Source organism: Pteronotus mesoamericanus, unplaced genomic scaffold (assembly GCF_021234165.1).
Source record: "Pteronotus mesoamericanus isolate MK-2021 breed Mesoamerican mustached bat unplaced genomic scaffold, CSHL_Meso_final contig_25, whole genome shotgun sequence".
NCBI lineage: Eukaryota > Metazoa > Chordata > Mammalia > Chiroptera > Mormoopidae > Pteronotus > Pteronotus mesoamericanus.
The window spans coordinates 21170679-21190094 of record NW_026555105.1 but is presented as its reverse complement, the minus strand read 5'-3'; the positions used below and the strand labels follow the sequence as shown (position 1 = coordinate 21190094).

The 19416-nt window shown below is 55.5% G+C and overlaps 1 protein-coding gene across 2 annotated transcripts; it reads left to right on the top strand.

Annotated features, from left to right (window-relative positions):
- The first annotated feature begins 5529 nt into the window (after window positions 1–5529).
- SCRT2 (scratch family transcriptional repressor 2) lies at window positions 5530–19139 on the top strand. 2 transcript variants are annotated; one of them, XR_008529137.1, is made up of 3 exons: window positions 5530–5738; window positions 16380–18025; window positions 18173–19139. XR_008529137.1 is itself a non-coding variant. In XM_054573460.1 (2 exons), exons 1-2 carry the CDS (start codon window positions 5606–5608, stop codon window positions 17168–17170), a joined length of 924 nt encoding a protein of 307 aa, XP_054429435.1. In that variant the 5' UTR covers window positions 5530–5605; the 3' UTR covers window positions 17171–19139. The 2 variants fall into 2 exon arrangements, 1 of the variants encoding a protein (XP_054429435.1); XM_054573460.1 differs by having other exon boundaries at window positions 16380–19139.
- The last annotated feature ends 277 nt before the right edge of the window (window positions 19140–19416 follow it).

The window sequence follows — 19416 nt, the reverse complement described above, 5'->3', positions numbered from 1 at the left end:
CAGGGGACTCCTCTTTGCACTGGAGCTCCCTGCAGGGTTGGCCAGACTTCCTTAGAGCAGCACCGCTGCCCAAGGCTCCTCGTACCCAACCTTCCTTTCTCCCTGTGTCTGACCTGATGACCTGCGCACCCTGGGCTGAAGGCGCGCCTCTCTCCTTCACAGGTGTTATCTGCAATAAATCTTTAGCACTTCCACCTCCATTGGCACCCCTGCCTTCCAGAGGGCCAAACTGACCCAAGAGAGAACACAGCATTTATCAGATGCCAGAAGACCCGCCGCCTCTTTTGGGCAAGTCATCTCTGTGAGTCTTGGTGTACAGAGCTGTGAAATCGCTTGTTTCATCTTTCTTCTACCCTCTTTCCTTTGGCTCAGAAGAGGGCCTGGATAAACAACACCGGAGAAACGGGGCAGAGAGAGTGACGCTCACCAGAGAAAGAGCCCCATCAGAGTGGAGTGGATGCATTTGTAGCCACTCTCCTCCTTGGAATTCATACAGAATTCCATTACCGGCCATGGACAGCAGCTCAGGGACCGTCTCATCCCATACCCATTGGACAGATGAGAAAGCCAGGAGAAGCACAGGAAGGAGAGGCCAGGCTGGAAACGGGCCCCTGACAGCCAGGGCAGTTCTCCGTCCTAACACCACGGAGTGAGGCCTACAAATATGGTACCTCATGCCCCCTTTACAGAGATGCAGAGGGAGAGGTTCTGGCAGCTCTGCCAGACACTTGGGGTTCGCACTGGGACACGGGTAGCTACCTCCTTCTTAATAGGCAGGACAGAGCTAAAATCTGGAAGATACAGGAGCAAACCAGGCAGTGTGAGGACGGCCGAGCCTACAGCCCCTGCCAGCGGGGCCCCCTGTGCCAGGCCCTGCTCCTGGGAAGACAGGCCGCAGGGCTCTCCCCCGTTCCTCCAAACAGTGACCATGGGGCCTTGAAACGGTCATTTTATTTCCATCTATTGAACAGGCCAATAGTAGAGCCTTCTCCCATGAGGCTGTGATAGGGCTTAGATAAGAGAAGTAAATAAAAATACTCAACAATTACCAAGTCAGTTTCCCACAGGCCAGGCCCCGCTCGGAGCTCTTTCCAGGTGTATTTAATCATCACTGTGATGTTGTGAGACAGGCCCTATGAATATCCCCACTGTCCAGATGAGAAAATGAAGGCACCGAGAATCACGGCTGGTAAGTGGCAGAGCATGGACTGATTCCAGCACAGGCTGATTCCAAGCCCCTCTGTCTAAAGCCCTTGGCAAAGTCACTTCTGTGAGGGGTAAGTGGTCAGCGCAGTGCCAGGCACATGGAGCTGCTTGGTAAAGTTGCTGCTGATATAATAATAATTATTGTGGTTCCTGGGGAAATCTGCCACCAGCAGTGCCATCTGCCCCAAAGTCAGAAGAAGGAATACCCTGATGTGTTTTTCAAAACTTTTATCATTTCTTCTAAGAAGTAAGAGAATAGTTAGCAAGTGCTTGAGATAAATTCTTAAAAAAAAAAAAAGATTTTATTTATTTATTTATTCTTAGAGAGAGAGGAAGGGTGGGAGAAAGAGAAGGAGAGACACATCAATGTGTGGTTGCCTCTCATATGCTCCTAAACTGGGGACCTGGCCCGCAAACTAGGCATGCGCCCTGACTGGGAATCGAACCAGCGACCCTTTGGTTCGCAAGCTGGCACTCAATCCGCTGAGGCACACCAGCCAGGGCTCAAGATAAATTCTTGATGAACCAAAATATTTTATGGTCTTTTTGGAAAACACAAAAAGAAGAGGGGGAGGACCTATAGTCCTACCACCTTCCTTTCACTTTCCTATGCATGTTTATTTTTTATTTTGGTTCCTAATTGCTAACATGTTGTGAGAGATTTCTGGATTCTGCAACCTCCACTTAACATGATTCCATGAGCTTTCCCCCATAAGATAATTTTTAATGGCTGCAGACTATTCCATCCAGCAGAGGTCTCCTTCACAACCCCTTCCTGTTTGCTCCAGTTTGGGGACTTTATTCTATGTGACCTGAAGAAATAAATGCCTAACAGTAAACTTTCTGAAACCAGTAAGCCGGTGTTAGAGAAGGCTTGGGAACAGAATGCCCTTCTCAACGTCCAGGTGATGAAACTGTTCTGGCCATTACGTATCTCATTCATGCTTAAGGCTTCCCCCTCCCCCATAGGTATTTTTGAACCTCACCTTCTGGGCTGAAGGTTTCTTTCTTTTGTTTTTTTAAAGATTGGATTTATTTATTTTTAGAGAGAGAGGAAGGGAGGGAGAAAGAGAGGGAAAGAAAAATCGATGTGTGGTTGCCTCTCACATGCCCCCAACTGGAGACCAGGCCCACAACCCAGGCATGTGCCCTGACTGAGAATTGAATCGGTGGCCCTCTGTTTGGTTCGCAGGCTGGCACTCAATCCACTGAGCCACACCAGCCAGGGCTGAAGGTTTCTTATCTGCTAAAGATGCCCACACCATCTTCCAACTGGAAGTCAGAGACCTAGGACCTTATCCTCGACCTGATGCTGCGGGGCTACAGGACAGACCTTGGATACGTCACTTCTGTGGGGCCTCTACCTGTGAGCTCAGGGGTGTGGTACCTCTCCATCCTGCCCAGTGAGAAGACCTGAAGGACAGTCCTGTGTCAGCTCTGCCCCTAAGTCACCATGGACCCTCAGTGTCTTGTGAGACCCTCTGGGCTCTGTTTTACCATCTCTTTGTAGGAGGCTGAAACAGAAGAACCATCAGGCAGGCAGAAGTGAGCTCATGGGCACCCCCTTCTCTTACTTACCCTACTGGACTACGCACCCCCAGAGGACAGAGACCCCAGATCCCAAATTCCAAAACATGAATAGACCACAAAAACTACCAACAACTTCCTCTACGGCCCAAGCTCATTCCTGTCTTAGAGCCTTTGAATTCACGGAGCCGCCGCCTGGAGCAGTCTTTCCTCAGCTCCTCTCACGGCGGGTCCATCTGATCCCTCAAGTCTCAGCTCAGATGTCACCTCAGGAGACCCTGATCACCCTGTACAAAGGTGCCATCTCTTTCCACTACCTACCCAGTTTTATATTCATAAAAGCACTAAATAAGTATTTGAAAGGATATTGTTGACTTCAGTGTTTCGTTGTCCAGCAACCACTGAATGCCACCTCCAAAAGAACAGGGACAAGGACTGTCTAGTTTACCACTTATCCCATAGAACCCCACAAACACATGATAAATGAGTCCTGGGTGCTCTGGGCACAACAGTACATCTAAAACCCACATGAATAGAGCACCTACTGTGTGCCAGGCACCATGCCAAGCCTTTTATATAGAGCGACTCTGTAATACTCCCAACAACCCCTGAGATAGTGACATTACTAACATTTTATAAATGTGGTAACTGAGGCACAGAGCAGTTGAATAATTTGCCCAAGGTCCCATGGCTAGCATGCAGGCAAACTGGGACACCCTACTGCACACTGTAAGAATATGCTGAACCAACATGGGACAGAGTCCCTGTCCTCAAGAAGCTCAGGGGCTCTTGGGCAAGCTGGCCTTGCCCACAGCGTGGGAAGTCAAGGCCTCTTCCCGGAGGAAGGGGTGCCTCAGCTAAGTCCCGAGGGCAAGGGGGACTGCGCTAGGGTGAAGTGGAGGGAGGGCAATCTGAACCGAATGGAGGCCAAGAGGCAAACGAGAGAGCAGGAGACCTGAGGGACTGGGAGGAAGACTGTGTGGCTGGAGCAGGGACTATGGGGTACGCTTTGAGTCAGGGGGCGTGGTCACCTCAACCCTCACTGACTGAGGTTAAAAAAAAGGTTCCAGCAGACAAAAGTTGAGGCACTACGGCTGGGAGGATCACACAGGGCCTTGACCAGATCAGGGACCCGAATTTTATCCTGAGGTTTCTAGGCCATACCTAAAAGCCTGTATGAGCCCCTAACTCAGCAATGCCCAAAGACCACAGGGGTCTCTGGAAATTTCTGCTGACTCACTGTGGGACCTTGGGCACCTCCAGGCCCTCCTTGTGTCTGAGTCTCCCAACTGGTATTGGATGACCCAGTCCCAAAAGCACATCCTTGCAAACCATAAACAGGATACTGTTGGCCAATGAGAGCCTGGCATTCCCAGAGTCTGATTCTGGGACTCTGGTGTACTGGCCATCCCAGACTGCTGAGGCCGGCCCACCACCACGGCACTCTGCCAAGCAGCTCTGGGCTGGGGGCTGAGCTCCTCTGCTCCTCAGTCCTGCCAAGATATGGGAGCTCCCTCAGGTTTCGGCTGGATTGGGCTTGGGGGGTCTACTCCGATCCTCCAGGAGACAAAGGAGCTGACCTGCAAAGAGTTCCAGCAGGAGCCCCGCTCCCCCCTCCCTCCCCCCTCTCCCTTCCCAGTCCACGTGTCTCTATTGTCTGCTCCCCGCTTCAGGGAAAGACACAGCCTCGGATGTGTCAAAACCACCACCCCCCAGCAGCAGGGAAATTAATTACTGGACGATTTTCACTTCCTCTGGCAGCGCCTGCCTGAGCTAGGCACCGGAACAGGACCGGCTGAGCGGGGCAGGCATCGGCATGGAGGACTTGGTCCCCCCACCAGACTGGGAAAAGAAAGTTGAACCCCAATCCCAAAAGGAGGCTTCAGTGGGAAACTGAGCTGGAGTGGGGGGAGGGCTTCCTCTAGTGAAAGCTGAGTGTCCACACTGGCCGCTTCAAAACTGAGGGCGAGGGAGAGGGCTGGAGGCAGGAAGGTCGCCGCTGGCGAGCTCACACTTTCTTCTTTGCACCCCTTCTCTGTGTCCTCATGTGCCTGAACCCCACCTGCTTGGACCGCTCTCCCTCCTCTCCCCTGGGCTTCTCCCTCTATCTCGCACTTTTCCTTTCTTTGCATCGCTGGAGGGCTTTCTTTTTGTGTGTCTGGATCTCTCTCTGCCTCCCGTGGGTGTGTGACTGTATGTTGCTACTTCTCTCCGTCTCTGTCCTTCTTCTGTTTCTCTTGTGTCTTTTTGTCCTTATCTCGGTCTCTCTGTTTCTATTTCTACCTCCTTCAGTGTGTGTGTCTCTTTCTCTGCATGTCTCTTTCTGTCTTTCTCCGTGTATCTCCTCTCTCCTCTCTCTCTCTCTCTCTTCCCCCCACCCCATACATACTCCTCTTTCTCTGTGTCTGTCTCCGCGCCTTTCTCGCCCTCACTTTCTCCCCTCCTGCCTGCCTGCCCGCTGCTCCCTGCGCCTGGCCTGCCCCCACCGCCGCCGGTTCAGGGGAACGTGTGCGGAGCGATTGTCCTGGGGGACATTTGATGGATTAGAGCGCTGAACAGTTCCATTGCTAGGGGACCACCTGATCTCCTCCAGCTTGCGTCCCATATAAAGCCGGCAGCCGGAGTGCTGAGCACAGCTCCAGCGATCGCCTGTCTGCGTGCCGCCGCCGCCGCCGCCGCCGCCGCCGCCAAGCCCGAGCCGAGCCGGGCGGCTGCCGCTGGGGCCGGCTCGGCGCTGCTGTCCGCCCGCCCGCCCGCTGGGAGCTGTCCAGTGCTGAAACCCCGCGCAGACAGCCAATCGCGCCCGGCTGGCCGCCTCCCCCCACCGGGGCCCCACGCAAGTGCCCCCGCCGAGCCCCCCGCCAGTCGCAACATGCCGCGCTCCTTCCTGGTAAAGAAGATCAAAGGGGATGGCTTCCAGTGCAGCGGGGTACCAGCCCCCACTTACCACCCTTTGGAGACCGCCTACGTGCTGCCTGGCGCCCGGGGGCCGCCCGGGGACAACGGTGAGTGGGACCGGCGTGGGGGCCGGGGGGACGGGGTTCGGACCCTCACCAACTCGAGCTACGAGGAGGGGTGCGCCGGAGGAGAACCCCGAGAGGAGACTTCCCTGGCGGTGTGCGCCTCCCGGGGTTCCGGAGGGCCGGGCGGGCGGGGCAGGGGCTAGGTCTCTACAAAGGGAAAGTCGCAGGGTCGAAGCCATGCGCCAGACCGGACTCTGAAAGTTGTGGCCCCGGAACGGGGCTAGAGTGAGGGGTGGTGAGAGAAAGAGCGAAAGGCGTCCATGAAGGGCTAATGCTGGGGGGCTAACGCAGAAGGCAGTCCGAGGGCCCCCTCTCCCGGGTTGAGTGAAGGAAACTGGCTGCCTGAGCGTGCTCCCCTTGTGGGGAAGGTAAGCGGACCTAGACTACCATTCTCCCGGGAGATGGGGTTGGCTCCCAGGGGGTGGCTGAGACGCCCTCCTTCCCTTCCAACCTGCTCCCCCTGGCGATGCCAGACAAGTGTTCTCAGGCCCCTTCTCTCAGCAACTCTTTTGTTACCCTCAGCCACATGCCTGCCAAAGGCTGGGCCTGTCCGGGGGACTGTGAAGAAGACACTTCTAGGAGGGGTTTCCCAAAAGTGACTCCTGGTCCCCTGGGCTGCAATCCCTCCCCACTCCAGCTTGTCACCTGCCTCCACAACCAGCCCTGCTGCTCCTTCTAAGTCCCCCATCCCCAACACACTCCATCTCTTCTCAGAGCAAGTTCCTGCAGGGACAAGGGTTTGGGGGACAAGAGAGGTCATTCAGGCCCAGAACAGGGTGATCTCTGGAGGGGGTGGGGAAGAACCAAAGATTGCTTCTGTGGACCCATCAAAGGGCTCACAGAACCAGTCTCAGCTGGCAACCACCAGGGCAGGTATCTGGAAAGGAGGCATCCCTTTGGCAATGAGAAATCTGACATCACATGTGGCATCAGCTTTGGTGTGTGTGTGGGGGGGAGAGAGAGAGAAGGGGAGAGTGGAGAGGAGAGGAGAGCAGAGGAGAAGAAAAGGTTGAGGATGAGGGGGGAGCTGGTCTGGCAAAGGCAGGAGCCCAAGAGAGTGGGAGCTCCTGCTTTGGGGATTTCCAAGCACTTCACCCACATTCCATCACTCTGCCAAGCCCCGTAGCAAGAGGGCGCTGGGCAAAGGGCTCTGTGACCTCATCAAGGTCAAAGAAATTAGGGAGTGATCGGGAATACAACTACAGCCCCTCAGCCCCTAGCCTCACCCAGATCTCCAAGAGAACCACCTCCCTTTCTTGTTGCCCACATGCCCCTTATTCTCCTGTCCTCTTTTCTTGACCCTAGGGTCTCTCGGGGTCCAGGACAGAAGCCCAGGGGCATGGCGGGGCTTGGTTGAGTGCTGGCAGGGCAGAGGGTGGAACTGGGGCCACGCCAGGACTGGGGAGCGTGTGCTGGGGGCTGGGCAGAAACTGAAATGCCTGCAAGCCTACAATGGGGATCCCTGGGGGGACTGACAGAAGCCCGGGCTCCCGCCCCTTGAGGCGCCCTCAGTTCTGTCCCCAGGCCAGCTAAGGAAACCCAGAGAAGCCCAGAGACTTTTCTCATGCACAGCCAGAACTGCAGGCTGTTCCTCAGGAGGAAGGCAGGAGTGCCTCGTCTTGAATTCAGTCCAAGAAAGCTTTAAAAGAAGCCCCTGAGTGAATGGTGGGGGGCGGGATCGGGGAAAGCCATCAGCAGAGGTGTCCCTGTGGAGGTTCTACCAGATGTGACACCCTAGAACCGCTCTTATCTTTGGCCCTTTCCCCAAAGGGCCCCAGGCCAGCTCCCTGACCTCATGAGAATCCCCGAACTGTCCTGACAGTCGGCTACATGGCCTGGAACTCTGGGAGGCCTGGGCTCTACATCTCTGACTCGCTCTGCAACCTTGGGCAAGTGCCTTCCATCTCTGGTCCTCCGTCTCCCCAGCAGTGAGAGAGTTTGGGTAGCGTGAACTACGTATCCTTCCAACTTTGACAATCTCGATTTCTACGGAGGTCAAGTGTGATGTGGGAAGAACCGGAGAGGCCCGGACGAGGGTCTAAAAGAATGCAGAGGGCCATTGCCGGGGGTTTTGTAGGGCTCTATTTACCAACCAATGCCTGGCTGAGGGTGGCAGAGTTTCTGCGATCCGGCATTTTTCTTGGCTTCCGTCTTTGCAGGCTGCCCCACAGTGAAGACGGGCATCCTGGCCTGGCAGCCTTGGCAGTGTCTGCAGCAGACAGCTGGTGCCAGAGACCAAGGGGTGACCCTTCAAGCTGGGTGTGACCAGGAAACACAGGGTCTGCCTCATCCTGTTTTCCGGGGCCTCTCCCATCCCTGGGGTGTGGCCGGACTGGGCAGCTAGGGCTCCCTCATTCCATGGCTGGAAGGGGTGCTGGGGTCCTCAGAGAGCCTGCCAGCTCCTAGTGGTCTGTTGTCTCTGCTCTGCCGGAAATAACCTTGCTGAGCGTTTGAGGGAAGTGTGAAAAATTGCTGAGCTGACGTTTTTTCTCTCCCAGCGTGTGTAAGTGTGCTGGGTAAACAAGGAGAAAGAGAGGAGGGGGGAGGTGAGGAGAGTGAGGGAGGAAAGGCGGGAGGGAGGAGAAGGGAGGGAGAGAGGGAGGGCCTGGGGCTGGAGATAGTTCCAGTTATTAGAAAGATCCTCTTACAGCCGTTCTTGCAGCAAGGGCTGCAGGGTCAGAAGGATGGTGGGAGGGGAGCACGAGGGGTGAGGAGGGGGCCTGTGAAAGCAGAGGTCAAGGGAATCAAAGGCCCCTAACTGATGAAGATGCAAGCCCCCAAGTGAAAGAGGTGTACCCCCAGCTGAGGGGATGCCTGGGAGAGCTGGAGAATTCCTGGAGGACTCTTACACACACACACACACACGCACGCACGCACGCACACACAGAGCAATGCTCTTCTTTGCCTCCCTACACTGTTCCTTTTCAGCTTCCATGGTCTGAGCATAGGGTGCAGCAGGTGTGTCTGGTCTTGAGGCTCCCCCCAAACCACAGACCCCATAAATGGGGAGGGGCCGCCCCCCAAATGGGGGAAGCTCCACAGAGCTCCCCAAAGAGGGAAGACCAGCTCTCATTTCACCATCCTCTCCGATACAATGCCTCTTTTCTTCCCTCCTGCTCCCCTCCTCCTCGACTCCTTTCTGCCTCCTCGGAGCCTCCCTTCCCCTCCTCTCTCCTGGGTGATTCTGAGCGCTGATTCAGCCTGTGGGTGAGATGCCAACTCACACCTTCCTAACCCCTTCAGAAACTAGCCCTCCAATTCCACCAAGTGCACCCCGTCACAGGCCTGGGCTTCCTTCCTGGGGGACACCAGGGACACTCACCTTCCCGGAGAAGATTGCCGCCCACCCTCTGCACGGCAGTGGTCTCTCTGGACCCCAGCTAAGTGTCTACCTTCCTCATGCCTCATCTGCGAACTCCAGCTGGGCCCCAGGTCCCCCTGCCTCTGCACCCCTTCCTGGTCCTGCTCTCCTACTCCTTTACGGTGCTTTCGACCCGGGGAGATGAGGGATCAATGCCAATCCAATAACGCAGTTGTCTGCCCTCCACAGCTACATTAAGTCTCCCTGCTAGCAGGCTGAGGAGGCACTCCGACTTCTGCCCGTGGGCTGATCTAGCTGACCACATTACACCAGTGCCTGCTTCCTCTCACTCCCTCTGATGGCGCCAGGAGTCGCTCCCAGCCAGGCCCTGGAGCCTGGCTGAAAGGCCTCAACACATCCACCCCACACCTTAAAAAGTCGGTCTGGGGAGGAGCGGTACAAAAGGGCTGCCCAATTCCTTGGCCAAGGGAGCCCAGAGAACGTTGGGGAGGTGCCCAATGACACACAGCAGGCCCATCTGAGTCTTCTTTAACCATGACTTTCCCTAGCATCTTGGTCTAGGTCCAGGCCCAGAGTCCAGTCCAGTCCCAATGTCCAGGTCCAGATCTAAGGTCCAGTGTCCACAGCCAACCTGAAGTCTAGGACTAGGTCCAAGGTCTAGGTCCAGGGTCAATGTCTGAAATTATAGGTCCAGTCCAAGATTCAGAACAAATCCATGTCCAAGTTCAAGTTTCAACATCTGGGATCAAGCCCAGGTCAACATTCAGGGTCCAGAATCAAAATCCAGGTCCAATTTTTAGTTCAAGGTTATGTCCAGGTCCATTCATTCTCAAGGCGGTCTAGGTTCAAGTCTTAGACCCATCGTTAGCTTTCTCTGTGGCTTTGTACTAATCTTCCCTACCCCAGCCTCAGTTTGCCTCTCATTAAATCGAGCAGTTGAACTTGATCTCTTTCAGCTCTGACTTTCTAGGGATCCAGAAATCTGATTTTCCTAAGAACTAGTCAATGAGAGTACAGAATAACAAGGCCCATGTGAAATACAGAATTGGGGGCCCGTGGTCCTCCCTAAAGCCTGGGGTCAAAAGGGGTACATGAGGGGCCCAAGCCGAGCCTCCACTCTTTGGACAGTCTCAGTTTGTGGTTCCTGAGGGAGGGCAGGAGAGTACATCGAGTCCCTACATCAGCACAGCAGTTTATACATCCCAAGGACTTCCCACACGTGTGCATACACACGTGCACACACACGCACGCTGGGCAAAAGGCAATGAGCACACGGGAGTATTAGCTCTGACCTCCAGAGGCAAACCGAGGACCAGGGAGGGCCCATGACTTGCCCCAGGTCACAAAGACATAAATGGTGGGCCCTGTCACACCTCCCTGGTGGGTGCTTCCTCCACATTCTAGGGGCCCCCACAGCTTGAAAGCCTGTGGCAGGTATAGAGAGATACTGCTGGTGTCCCCTATGCTTGGTGAGAGGTGAGGCCCCCAAACTCCTGGCCTCCTTCCCAGCTGTGGTCTCCCCTGGAGGGCCCACTGTCACCCTCTGAGCAGGAAAGGAGGCTGAAACGGGCTCTCTGATTGCACCCTTCCGGGGCAGAGAGAGGGTAGGGCAGGAAGCAAGAGCCTGAGAGACGGCACACACTGTGCAAGACACCTGGTCTCCAGAAGGAGGCCCAGAAATGGCCTGTCAAAGACTCCCCGAGGGAGCAAGACGCTGCTCCATCACCAGTGCTGGGCAATTCAAGATCCTCAACCACCCACTCCTACCTCCCGACCCCCTGAAAAATCTTTCCTATTGATTCCTGCGGAGCTGTGCACCTCCCTGTGGGCCACAAGAACTGGGTCACAGCCAGGAAAAACCAGAATATGGGGGATTTCAGGAGGTGAGGATGGTGGGGAGGGGCCCTGGAATCCCCTAGGCACTTGCTGGGTCTGGGTCAGGGGTCATGAGTACCACGTCCTACAGCCCTGGTCATGTTGGGCCAGGCCTCACTCTGCCTCTGCTCATCTGGACTCAGGGACCCTCCCCAGTGAGCAGGTGTACCAGCTGCCAGGCCCTCGGAGAAGGTGGGTGTCACTTCTGGTCCAGTGCCCAGGGAACCGCTAACAAAGATGCTATAAGGGGAGGGGGAGGTACCAGCCCCTTTGCCCAGCTCTGTGAGCAGACAGGAGAAACTATTTTTATCCCGCTTTGCTGCTGACAGACCTGGCTTTCTGCTCAGCTGGCTGGAGCTGATTCTCGAGGCCCGAGGCCCTGGCACAGCAAGAAGCAGCTCTAAATATACCCAGGCAGCAGCCCCTCCAGCCCCCACCACCAAGCAGGGCTGGGCCCTCCTCAAGAAACTGGGCCACCTGGGAAGCGGGCCCACCACCCAGCCCTCTCTTTTTCTGCCCATCTCGAGACAGGCAAGTGGGGTTCGGGCTGGAAGTGCCCTGGAGGAGGTTTGGGACCCTGGGAACCTGGGAGAGACTGACAAAAGCAGCCCTGGACTGGGAGGCAGGAGCTCTGACTTCAGTCCGCTTTGTGACCTGAGGACCAAGGTCCCTCTCTGGGCCTCGGTGTCTGCAGAACTAGGCCACCAGGGGAAGCGACCATCATGCTCCCTATGACACAAACTAAAGACTGAACAAGGGACCCTGTATACAGTAAGTGCTCAGTAAGTGTCAGCCACCACTTTTATTAATTATTTATAAAAATTCACAAGGGGCTGCAGCATTTTCTAGAACGAGAGCTTCTCCCCACCCCAAACACGCCATCATCCCTTCAGACACAGGCCAACTGGTGGATATTATTTGAAGAAATTCACCACCCCACTGATTAGAAAACCTCTCCTCCCCCAGCCGGTCTCCATGCCTGCTCAGGTGTTTCAGGAAAAAAAAAACACAGGTTTTGGAGGGTTTCAGCCCTAACACCTCCTCTCCCCTCACTGGGCCTCTGGGCTTGTTAGTGCAGTGCTCGGCCCTGGAGCCCAGGAGGGGCTCAGAGGGAGCTGGAGCCATAGCGGTCCCAGTGGCAGTGACCAAAAACCCCCCCACGCTCACCCCCATGGGTCAGAGTGCTGGACGAGACGGTGTCTGAGAGGGTCCAGCACTTTGCTTCTCATAAAATCCCCTTCCTACCACTCCTTTGGGTGCAGGATTTTTAAAAAATGGATTCTGGACCTCCAATCTGAACTATCAAGACTCTTAGGGAAAACCAGAAGTCATTCTCAGGTTTTCCTCCATATCACCCAAGTGTTTCTGAGCCTTCCCCATCACCCCACATGGCAGGGATGGCTCTGGTTCCTACCCTGCAACGGGGGAGTTGGAGCCCAGAGCGGCTTCATGACTTGCCTGAGATCACAGATCTAGGGTTTGAGTACAAGGGCCAGGATGGAAGCCAGGCCTCTTCTCTCTGGGTCTCTGGGCCTCCCTGCCTCTGTGCGGAACCAAACAATAGAGCCCATCTCACCCTGTCAGCTGACAGACAGCCAGCTCAGCCTTCCATAGTCACCTGTGGGGCAGAGGAAGGCACCCAAAACCCACCTGGGCTCCACACGCAGAGTTAGAGCATGGCTCATAGCGTCCTAAAGAAATCTCCAGAGGTGAGGCCCAGACAGGTAAGGCGCTTTGTGCAAGGCCACAGAGAGACTCTGGGCATGTTACTTAACTACCTTGTGCCTGAGACACTTACGTGTCTCCTCCTCTCTGGCATATTGGAAGGCTATCACCAGGAAATAAAGGGATAATAATAATGTTAGTAATAACAGCTTGAGAGGCTATTGTGTGCCAGGCATTGTACTAAGGACTTTACATGCATTAATTCATTCAATCTTATTATGAGCTTCCTTACACACATTTGACATGAAAAGGTTAAATAACTTGCCAAAGGTCACAGAGCTAAGGAGCAGTCTGTGGAGCTGAGAAGAATGAAGTGGGCTTGATGGGGGCTGAGGGACAGGACAATGGGCATCACGGAAGAATCCACTCAGCACAATGCAGAGGGGGTCTTTAAAGCACCCCAGTCAACCTTCATCCTTACAGACCAAGTCCAGAGAGGTTAAACAACCTGGCCAAGATCACAAAGCAAGTTAGACCACATCCTTCTAACGGCCCCACTCCATCCCCACAGCCCAGGCCAAACTCCACAGCTTCTGGGCATCAGGTGTGGCATCACAAATTCCTGTCCCAAAGGCAATTCCACATCTGTCCTTAGGCAGAGGAGCAACCTTTCTTGAAGGTACCTCTATTTCTATATAAAGAACCTCCCATAGACAGGAGTAAGGTGCTGCAGTGCTGTAGGCCACCACCAGAGGGCGCTGCAAGCAGAGAGCCCAGCTTGGGTGAGGACTGCCTGGTTCACTGAATTCCTATTACCTGCCAGAAGTTTTCTCACCAGAACATGAAGTAGAAATAACATATCCTGGGTGAGGAAACAGAGAAGAGCAGCAAAATATATCCAGGCAGGCGCCAAGAAAACTGCAGCACAGAAACCCCTCTGGGGAGACTGTTATTCTTACTTAATAATAATGGCCAACATGTATTGTGGGTTTGCAATGTGCCAGGCACTGAGCTGGAATCCTGACTCTAAGTTACTGGCTGTGCGACCCTGGGCATGTTACTTAACTACCTTGTACCTCAGTTTCCTCATCTGTAATATGGTAGCAACCTTAGAGTCATGCGGGTAAAATGCATTCATGCGTGTAAGGCCCTTAAAACAGTGTCTGACACATAAGTACAGTATTGGTTATTATTTACTTTTCAATTGTTGTTTACTGGTGGACTCCTTACCACAACTGTATGAATTAGATGCTTTTATTATCCCTCATTTTCCAGCTAGGAAAGATGAGGCAAAGAGAAGTCAGGTAGTTTGTCCAAGATCACCCAGCTGGGAATAGTAAAGCTGGAACTCAACCCTGGCAGCCTGGCACTACAGTGGACACTTAACCAGTATGCCATCCTTGCTTCACAAAAAGAACATGCAAGGCACTGGTCATATAATCAGCGACCGCCTACAAATAGGTTGTACTCTATTCCCATATCCAGTGAAAGGACCTGAGGCACAGAAAGATGCATGACTTGCTCAAGGACACCCAGCTAGAATCTGTAGAGAATCAAGTCACCCCCAAACCAGGCAGACAGACTAGCCTGTAGCAAACCCTGTTGGGCTGGCCTGGCAAATCTTTACCACCCATTCCACAAACATTGAATGCCCACTAGCCTGGCCGCTGGTTATAGGTAGTGAACAACCTAGCCGCAGCCCCTTCCTCAGCGGCCTCCCACTGGGGACCAATGCAGTGAGTTCTACTTCTTGCTCCATCTCTTGAGCAAGTACCATCACCACTCTGCACCTCAGTTTCCTTACCTGAAATACAAGAATTTTTGTGATAATTCAATGAGGTAGGTGATGGAAGTGAAGCACTTAGCCCAGAGCCTGGCACATAATAAGTGCTTAACAAATATTAGCTATTAGTATTACCATCAGTAATTACAATGGGAAGAAATACTGAAGGAGAAGGAGAGGGTCTGGGAGTGCCCACCAGGCATTTAACTCAGTCTGAAACAATATTCCCTGAACTTCTGGGGACCTGAGTACTAGGCCTGATTCCTGGAGTGGGGGAGTGGAAGAATCTCCAGACTGAAGGCATGTGAGAGGGGAGGAACGGGGTGCTGAGAGACTGTGCAAACCCCCAGTTAAAAAACGGCTACCGCCACTGCCCTGTCTGCATCTGACCACAGAGCCCCTCCCTACTGCGTCCTCTGCCCAGACAATCCCCAGTCACATCTGTGTGCAGAGGGTCCTACGCAAGCAGCTGAAAGGATAGAGGTAAAAACAAGGATACATCCTGTCTTCAGGGTTGGCAGAGAGTCTGCACAGATTTCACCTTGTGACCGCCCTAACTGCCAGATGAGAGGGAAAGGAGGCCTAAACTCTACTGCTCTCTGGAATTAGAGGACAATGGAAACATTCGTTAATTTAGTATTAGGTTGCTAAGTTTGTGTATGTATGCCAGAAACTCCCCTGAGAGCCCCAGTCCCAGAGTCCTCAGGGAAAGTGCTAAGGCCATGCTAGGCCCTGGGGTGGGGCAGAGACAAATTGGGGTGTCCCCTGCCCTGGGGAAACTGCTGGGAGAGCCCCAACCTGCCCACTCACCAGTCACTCAAACCCTACATGGACAGAATTTCTGATCCAATTCTAGAGAGGAGGGAGGAGGAGGAGGAGGAGAAGGTGAACTCTCACAGGGAGACATCAGAAGGCATCTAGTGGAGCAGGGAGCAGAGCAGGTTCCAGAGTAAGCACAATACAAGGAAGTCCCCTTCCTCCAGCACCTATTACATGCCACACACTTGACCTCAAATCCTCCAGCAATCCAGGCGGGGTGGGGCGGGGGGGGGGGGCGGCAGCTCTTGTCTAACAGGTATGTGATTCATTCATGCAGCATCTACTCATCACATACCTCTTTTGAGCCAGGCACAGGCTGGGCACACAAATCCATCCCTGGTTAGCTCAGTCTGGTGAGGGAGGCAGACAATTAAATAATCTTCAGTGAAATCACTCTTTCAAGCAAGTAAAATGCACAATTATAATAGCTAATATTTATATAGCAATTACTGTGTGCTCCCTTTCTCTCTTTCTCAATTTCTTTACATGTAAAATAGGGATTATAATAGTACCTACTTGGTAGGTTCTGAGACGATTAAATGAGTTAACATGGGTAAAGCGTTGAGGCAGAACCCGGCGCACAGTAAAAGCTTAATACATGGTTCTACTCATCACTTTACTAAGTATTTCCAAAACCCTGGGATGGAGTGTCCGGTTATAAGCTCTATTTTGTAGATGAGGAAACTGGGATTCGGAGGAATTACAGACCTGGAATGGCAGAATGATGTCAGAATAGAGAAAGCATGAACTTTGGCATCAGGCCGCCAAGGTTTGAACCCTGGCTCCATCATTTACTAGTGGTGAGGTTAGACTTGATGTGCCTCAATTTTTCTATATGGAAGGTGGATGTAATTATAAAAATACGACCTTCACTGTTTGGCTGTAAGCACTTAAGAAGCTAGTGAAAACAAAGCCAGTAGAACGGGCGAGGACACTGTGCTCCAGGAGGTAGGGTGGGGATTACTTTTACTGCAGTCCATGCAAAAAGGATTTGAACCCATCCAGCCTGACACCAAGAGCAAGGACGCCTGACAGCAGCCACTACCTTACCAGCAGCCATCATCTTCCAACAGGTGGAGGGCCTGAGGACCGATCTGCCCCAAGGGGAAAGCCGCCTTCCGCACCTCACCTTCCTCGCGCTCCCTTCTCGCCCCTCCAGGTTATGCCCCGCACTGCCTTCCTCCCAGCAGCTACGATGTGGACCAGAAGCCGGGCCTGGAGCTGGCACCCGCCGAGCCTCCGTACCCGCCGGCGGCGCCGGAAGAGTACAGCGACCCCGAAAGCCCGCAGTCCAGCCTGTCGGCGCGCTACTTTCGCGGGGAGGCGGCCGTGACCGACAGCTACTCCATGGACGCCTTCTTCATCTCGGACGGGCGCTCGCGGCGGCGGCGGGGCGGGGGCGGCGGGGACGCAGGGGGTGCGGGGGATGCCCCGACAGCCGCGGGGCGCGCGGGGCGTGCGGGGGCGCCGGCGGGCGGTGGGCACCGGCACGCGTGCGCCGAGTGCGGCAAGACGTACGCCACGTCCTCGAACCTGAGCCGCCACAAGCAGACGCACCGCAGCCTGGACAGCCAGCAGGCGCGTAAGTGCCCGACGTGTGGCAAGGCATACGTGTCCATGCCCGCGCTGGCCATGCACGTGCTCACACACAACCTGCGCCACAAGTGCGGCGTGTGCGGCAAGGCCTTCTCGCGGCCCTGGCTACTGCAGGGCCACATGCGCTCGCACACGGGGGAGAAGCCCTTCGGCTGCGCGCACTGCGGCAAGGCCTTCGCCGACCGCTCCAACCTGCGCGCGCACATGCAGACGCACTCGGCCTTCAAACACTACCGCTGTCGCCAGTGCGACAAGAGCTTCGCGCTCAAGTCCTACCTCCACAAGCACTGCGAGGCCGCCTGCGTCAAGGGAGCCGAGCCGCCCCCGCCGCCCCCAGCCGGCCCCGCCAGCTGAGCCTCCCGCATCACCCCTGCGCCCGGAACTCGCTCTCCACGCGCCCGGGCCCCCTACCTGTGCCGTCTCCAACCCCCAGCTGCGTTTCCCTGCCCACTACCCTCGTGGGGTACCCCCTCCCCGCCCCGAACTTTTCTCTCCTGTCCTAGACCCATAACTCTCCCGGCACTGTCTTCCCCAGCGCATCCTGACCCGAATGTCCTTTCCGGCTCCCAACACTCGGACCTTGATCCCCCTGTCCGCCCCCTCAAGGCTCCCAACTCAGGCACCAGGTCCGTGCCCCTCCCGGGGCTCGGAGCCGGAATTTTCTCCCACCCAGACTCTGCAGCTTTCCCCTTCTAACGTTCAGACCTTTCCTCTCACTTCTCAGCTGAGTCGCTGTGACCACTCTTCTATGGGAGGCCCCAGCCTAAGGCCCAAACCTACCCTTGACTGTCACGCCTGCCGCCTGCCTTCGTCTTCCATCCACACTCGGATGCAGGGCCTGCAGCCTTTAAGCCACATTCCAACGCCCGGCCATCCCTCGGGCCTCTTTGCTGAGTCTCTTCCGTGTCAGCCCTCATCCCCTCCACACCCGGGCCTTGGGCCAAACGTTCAGACACAGCCGCCACCCACCCACCCTCTTCAATCCCGGGGGTCCTTCCCAACCATCCCCTGCTCCCTCCAGACCCCGCATCCCTCTAGCATCTCTCACCCCTCAGAGTTCTCCTGACCTGGGGCAGACTGGAGGGGCAGTTCAGGCCCCACCCCCTAAAGTAGCCCCTCTTTCACCCCAGGACAGCCTCTCCCTGGGCTTCCAGACTCACGCTGCCCGATCCCGATTCTCTGAGCACTTTCCCACCCCTAGGACTGCAGGTACCCCCCCCCCTTATTTGTTGCAGGGAGGTCTGGGGCACCTCACAAATGCCCTTCCCCTGTCTGTCTGGGCCTCCCCCGTTATTTATTTGTGTATTTATTTATTTATCTATTTATTATTCTATTTAATCTCTTGTCCTCACCCAGGGACGGTCTGGCTTCCCCAGCTGGACTGGGAGGTCAGGGAGCCAGACAGGGAGAGGGACAGCGAAGGCCATAGAGGGCTGTCCACCCCACCCCACCCCGTCTTGGGGAGTGAGGGTGCAGCCCCACCCTCATGAGAGCCTGAACTCACTGCGGAAGGAGGCACAAAAATGGGAGGCTGGCCTGCTGACCCTCAGCTGGGGGGAGGGGGAGGTGTCAGGAGGTCCAGGCATGGGGCAGGTCCCCTCCCTCCTGAGCCTTCCACTCCCGCTCCAGGGAGACCGGAGAGAGGAGCCTCCTCTTTTGTTTCCTATGTATTCCTCTTGTCGAGGGACCCCAGGTTCCAGGGACCGACTGAGCCCCGGACCCCGCTGGGGCCTCCCTCCCGCTTCGCTCCCCGGGAGGAGCGCTCCCTCCCGGCCACGTCTATGCAACTCTCCTGGGCAGAGGGGCCGGGGCTGCCAGTCGCCCCCCGTCGGCCGCCACTACCTCCCCAGCCGCGCTTTGGCATGCCCGGGCGAGGACCGAAGCACACACCTCCGCGCTTACGGGGCCGGCCCTCTCGGCTTTAAGCACACGCCTCTGCCCCATCGCTAGGCGCCCACCCCGGGACAGGAGTCCTGGAGCCTCCGACCCTCCCCCTCTGCCCCTATCCACAAAGGAGGGTGGAGACTGGAGGGGGCCCTGCCGCAGGGCCCCTTCTCTAGGGCTTCCCGGCTCCAGGCCCACCCGGAGAGAAGGCAGCAGGGATGGGGGGGAGGAAAAGGCGTCGCAGAAGCAATTACGGAGGGTGTTGACCCTGTAAATAGGAACTTCCGACAGCAATAATTTTCCATGCATGCTAGCCTTTTGGCCATATTTTGTATGAGCGCTTGGCGCTCCCCCTCCCTCCTCCTCCCCGTCTCCTGACCCAGACGCCCCATTCCTTCCTCACCTCCAGCAGTATTACTTGTAACGCAATTCAGGGATATTAAAGGGACTTTGGCCACTCATTCAATGCCTCTAGACCTTGTGATGGGGGCGGGGGCGGGGGCGGGGGCGGGGGTGGGGCCAGGGCAGTGCTTCTGAAGGGAAGCGGAATTTTTTTCCACTCCATTTCCCTCCCCGTAGCCTGAGCAGCCTGTAGCTGCCAGCAGGGGTCGCACACACCCAGGGGCCCCATGCCATCCACAAGATCCCAGGCACCTCCAGTGCTAAACAGTCCTCAAATACTGGGATCGCAAACTCAAAGAGTTCAAGAACTGGAT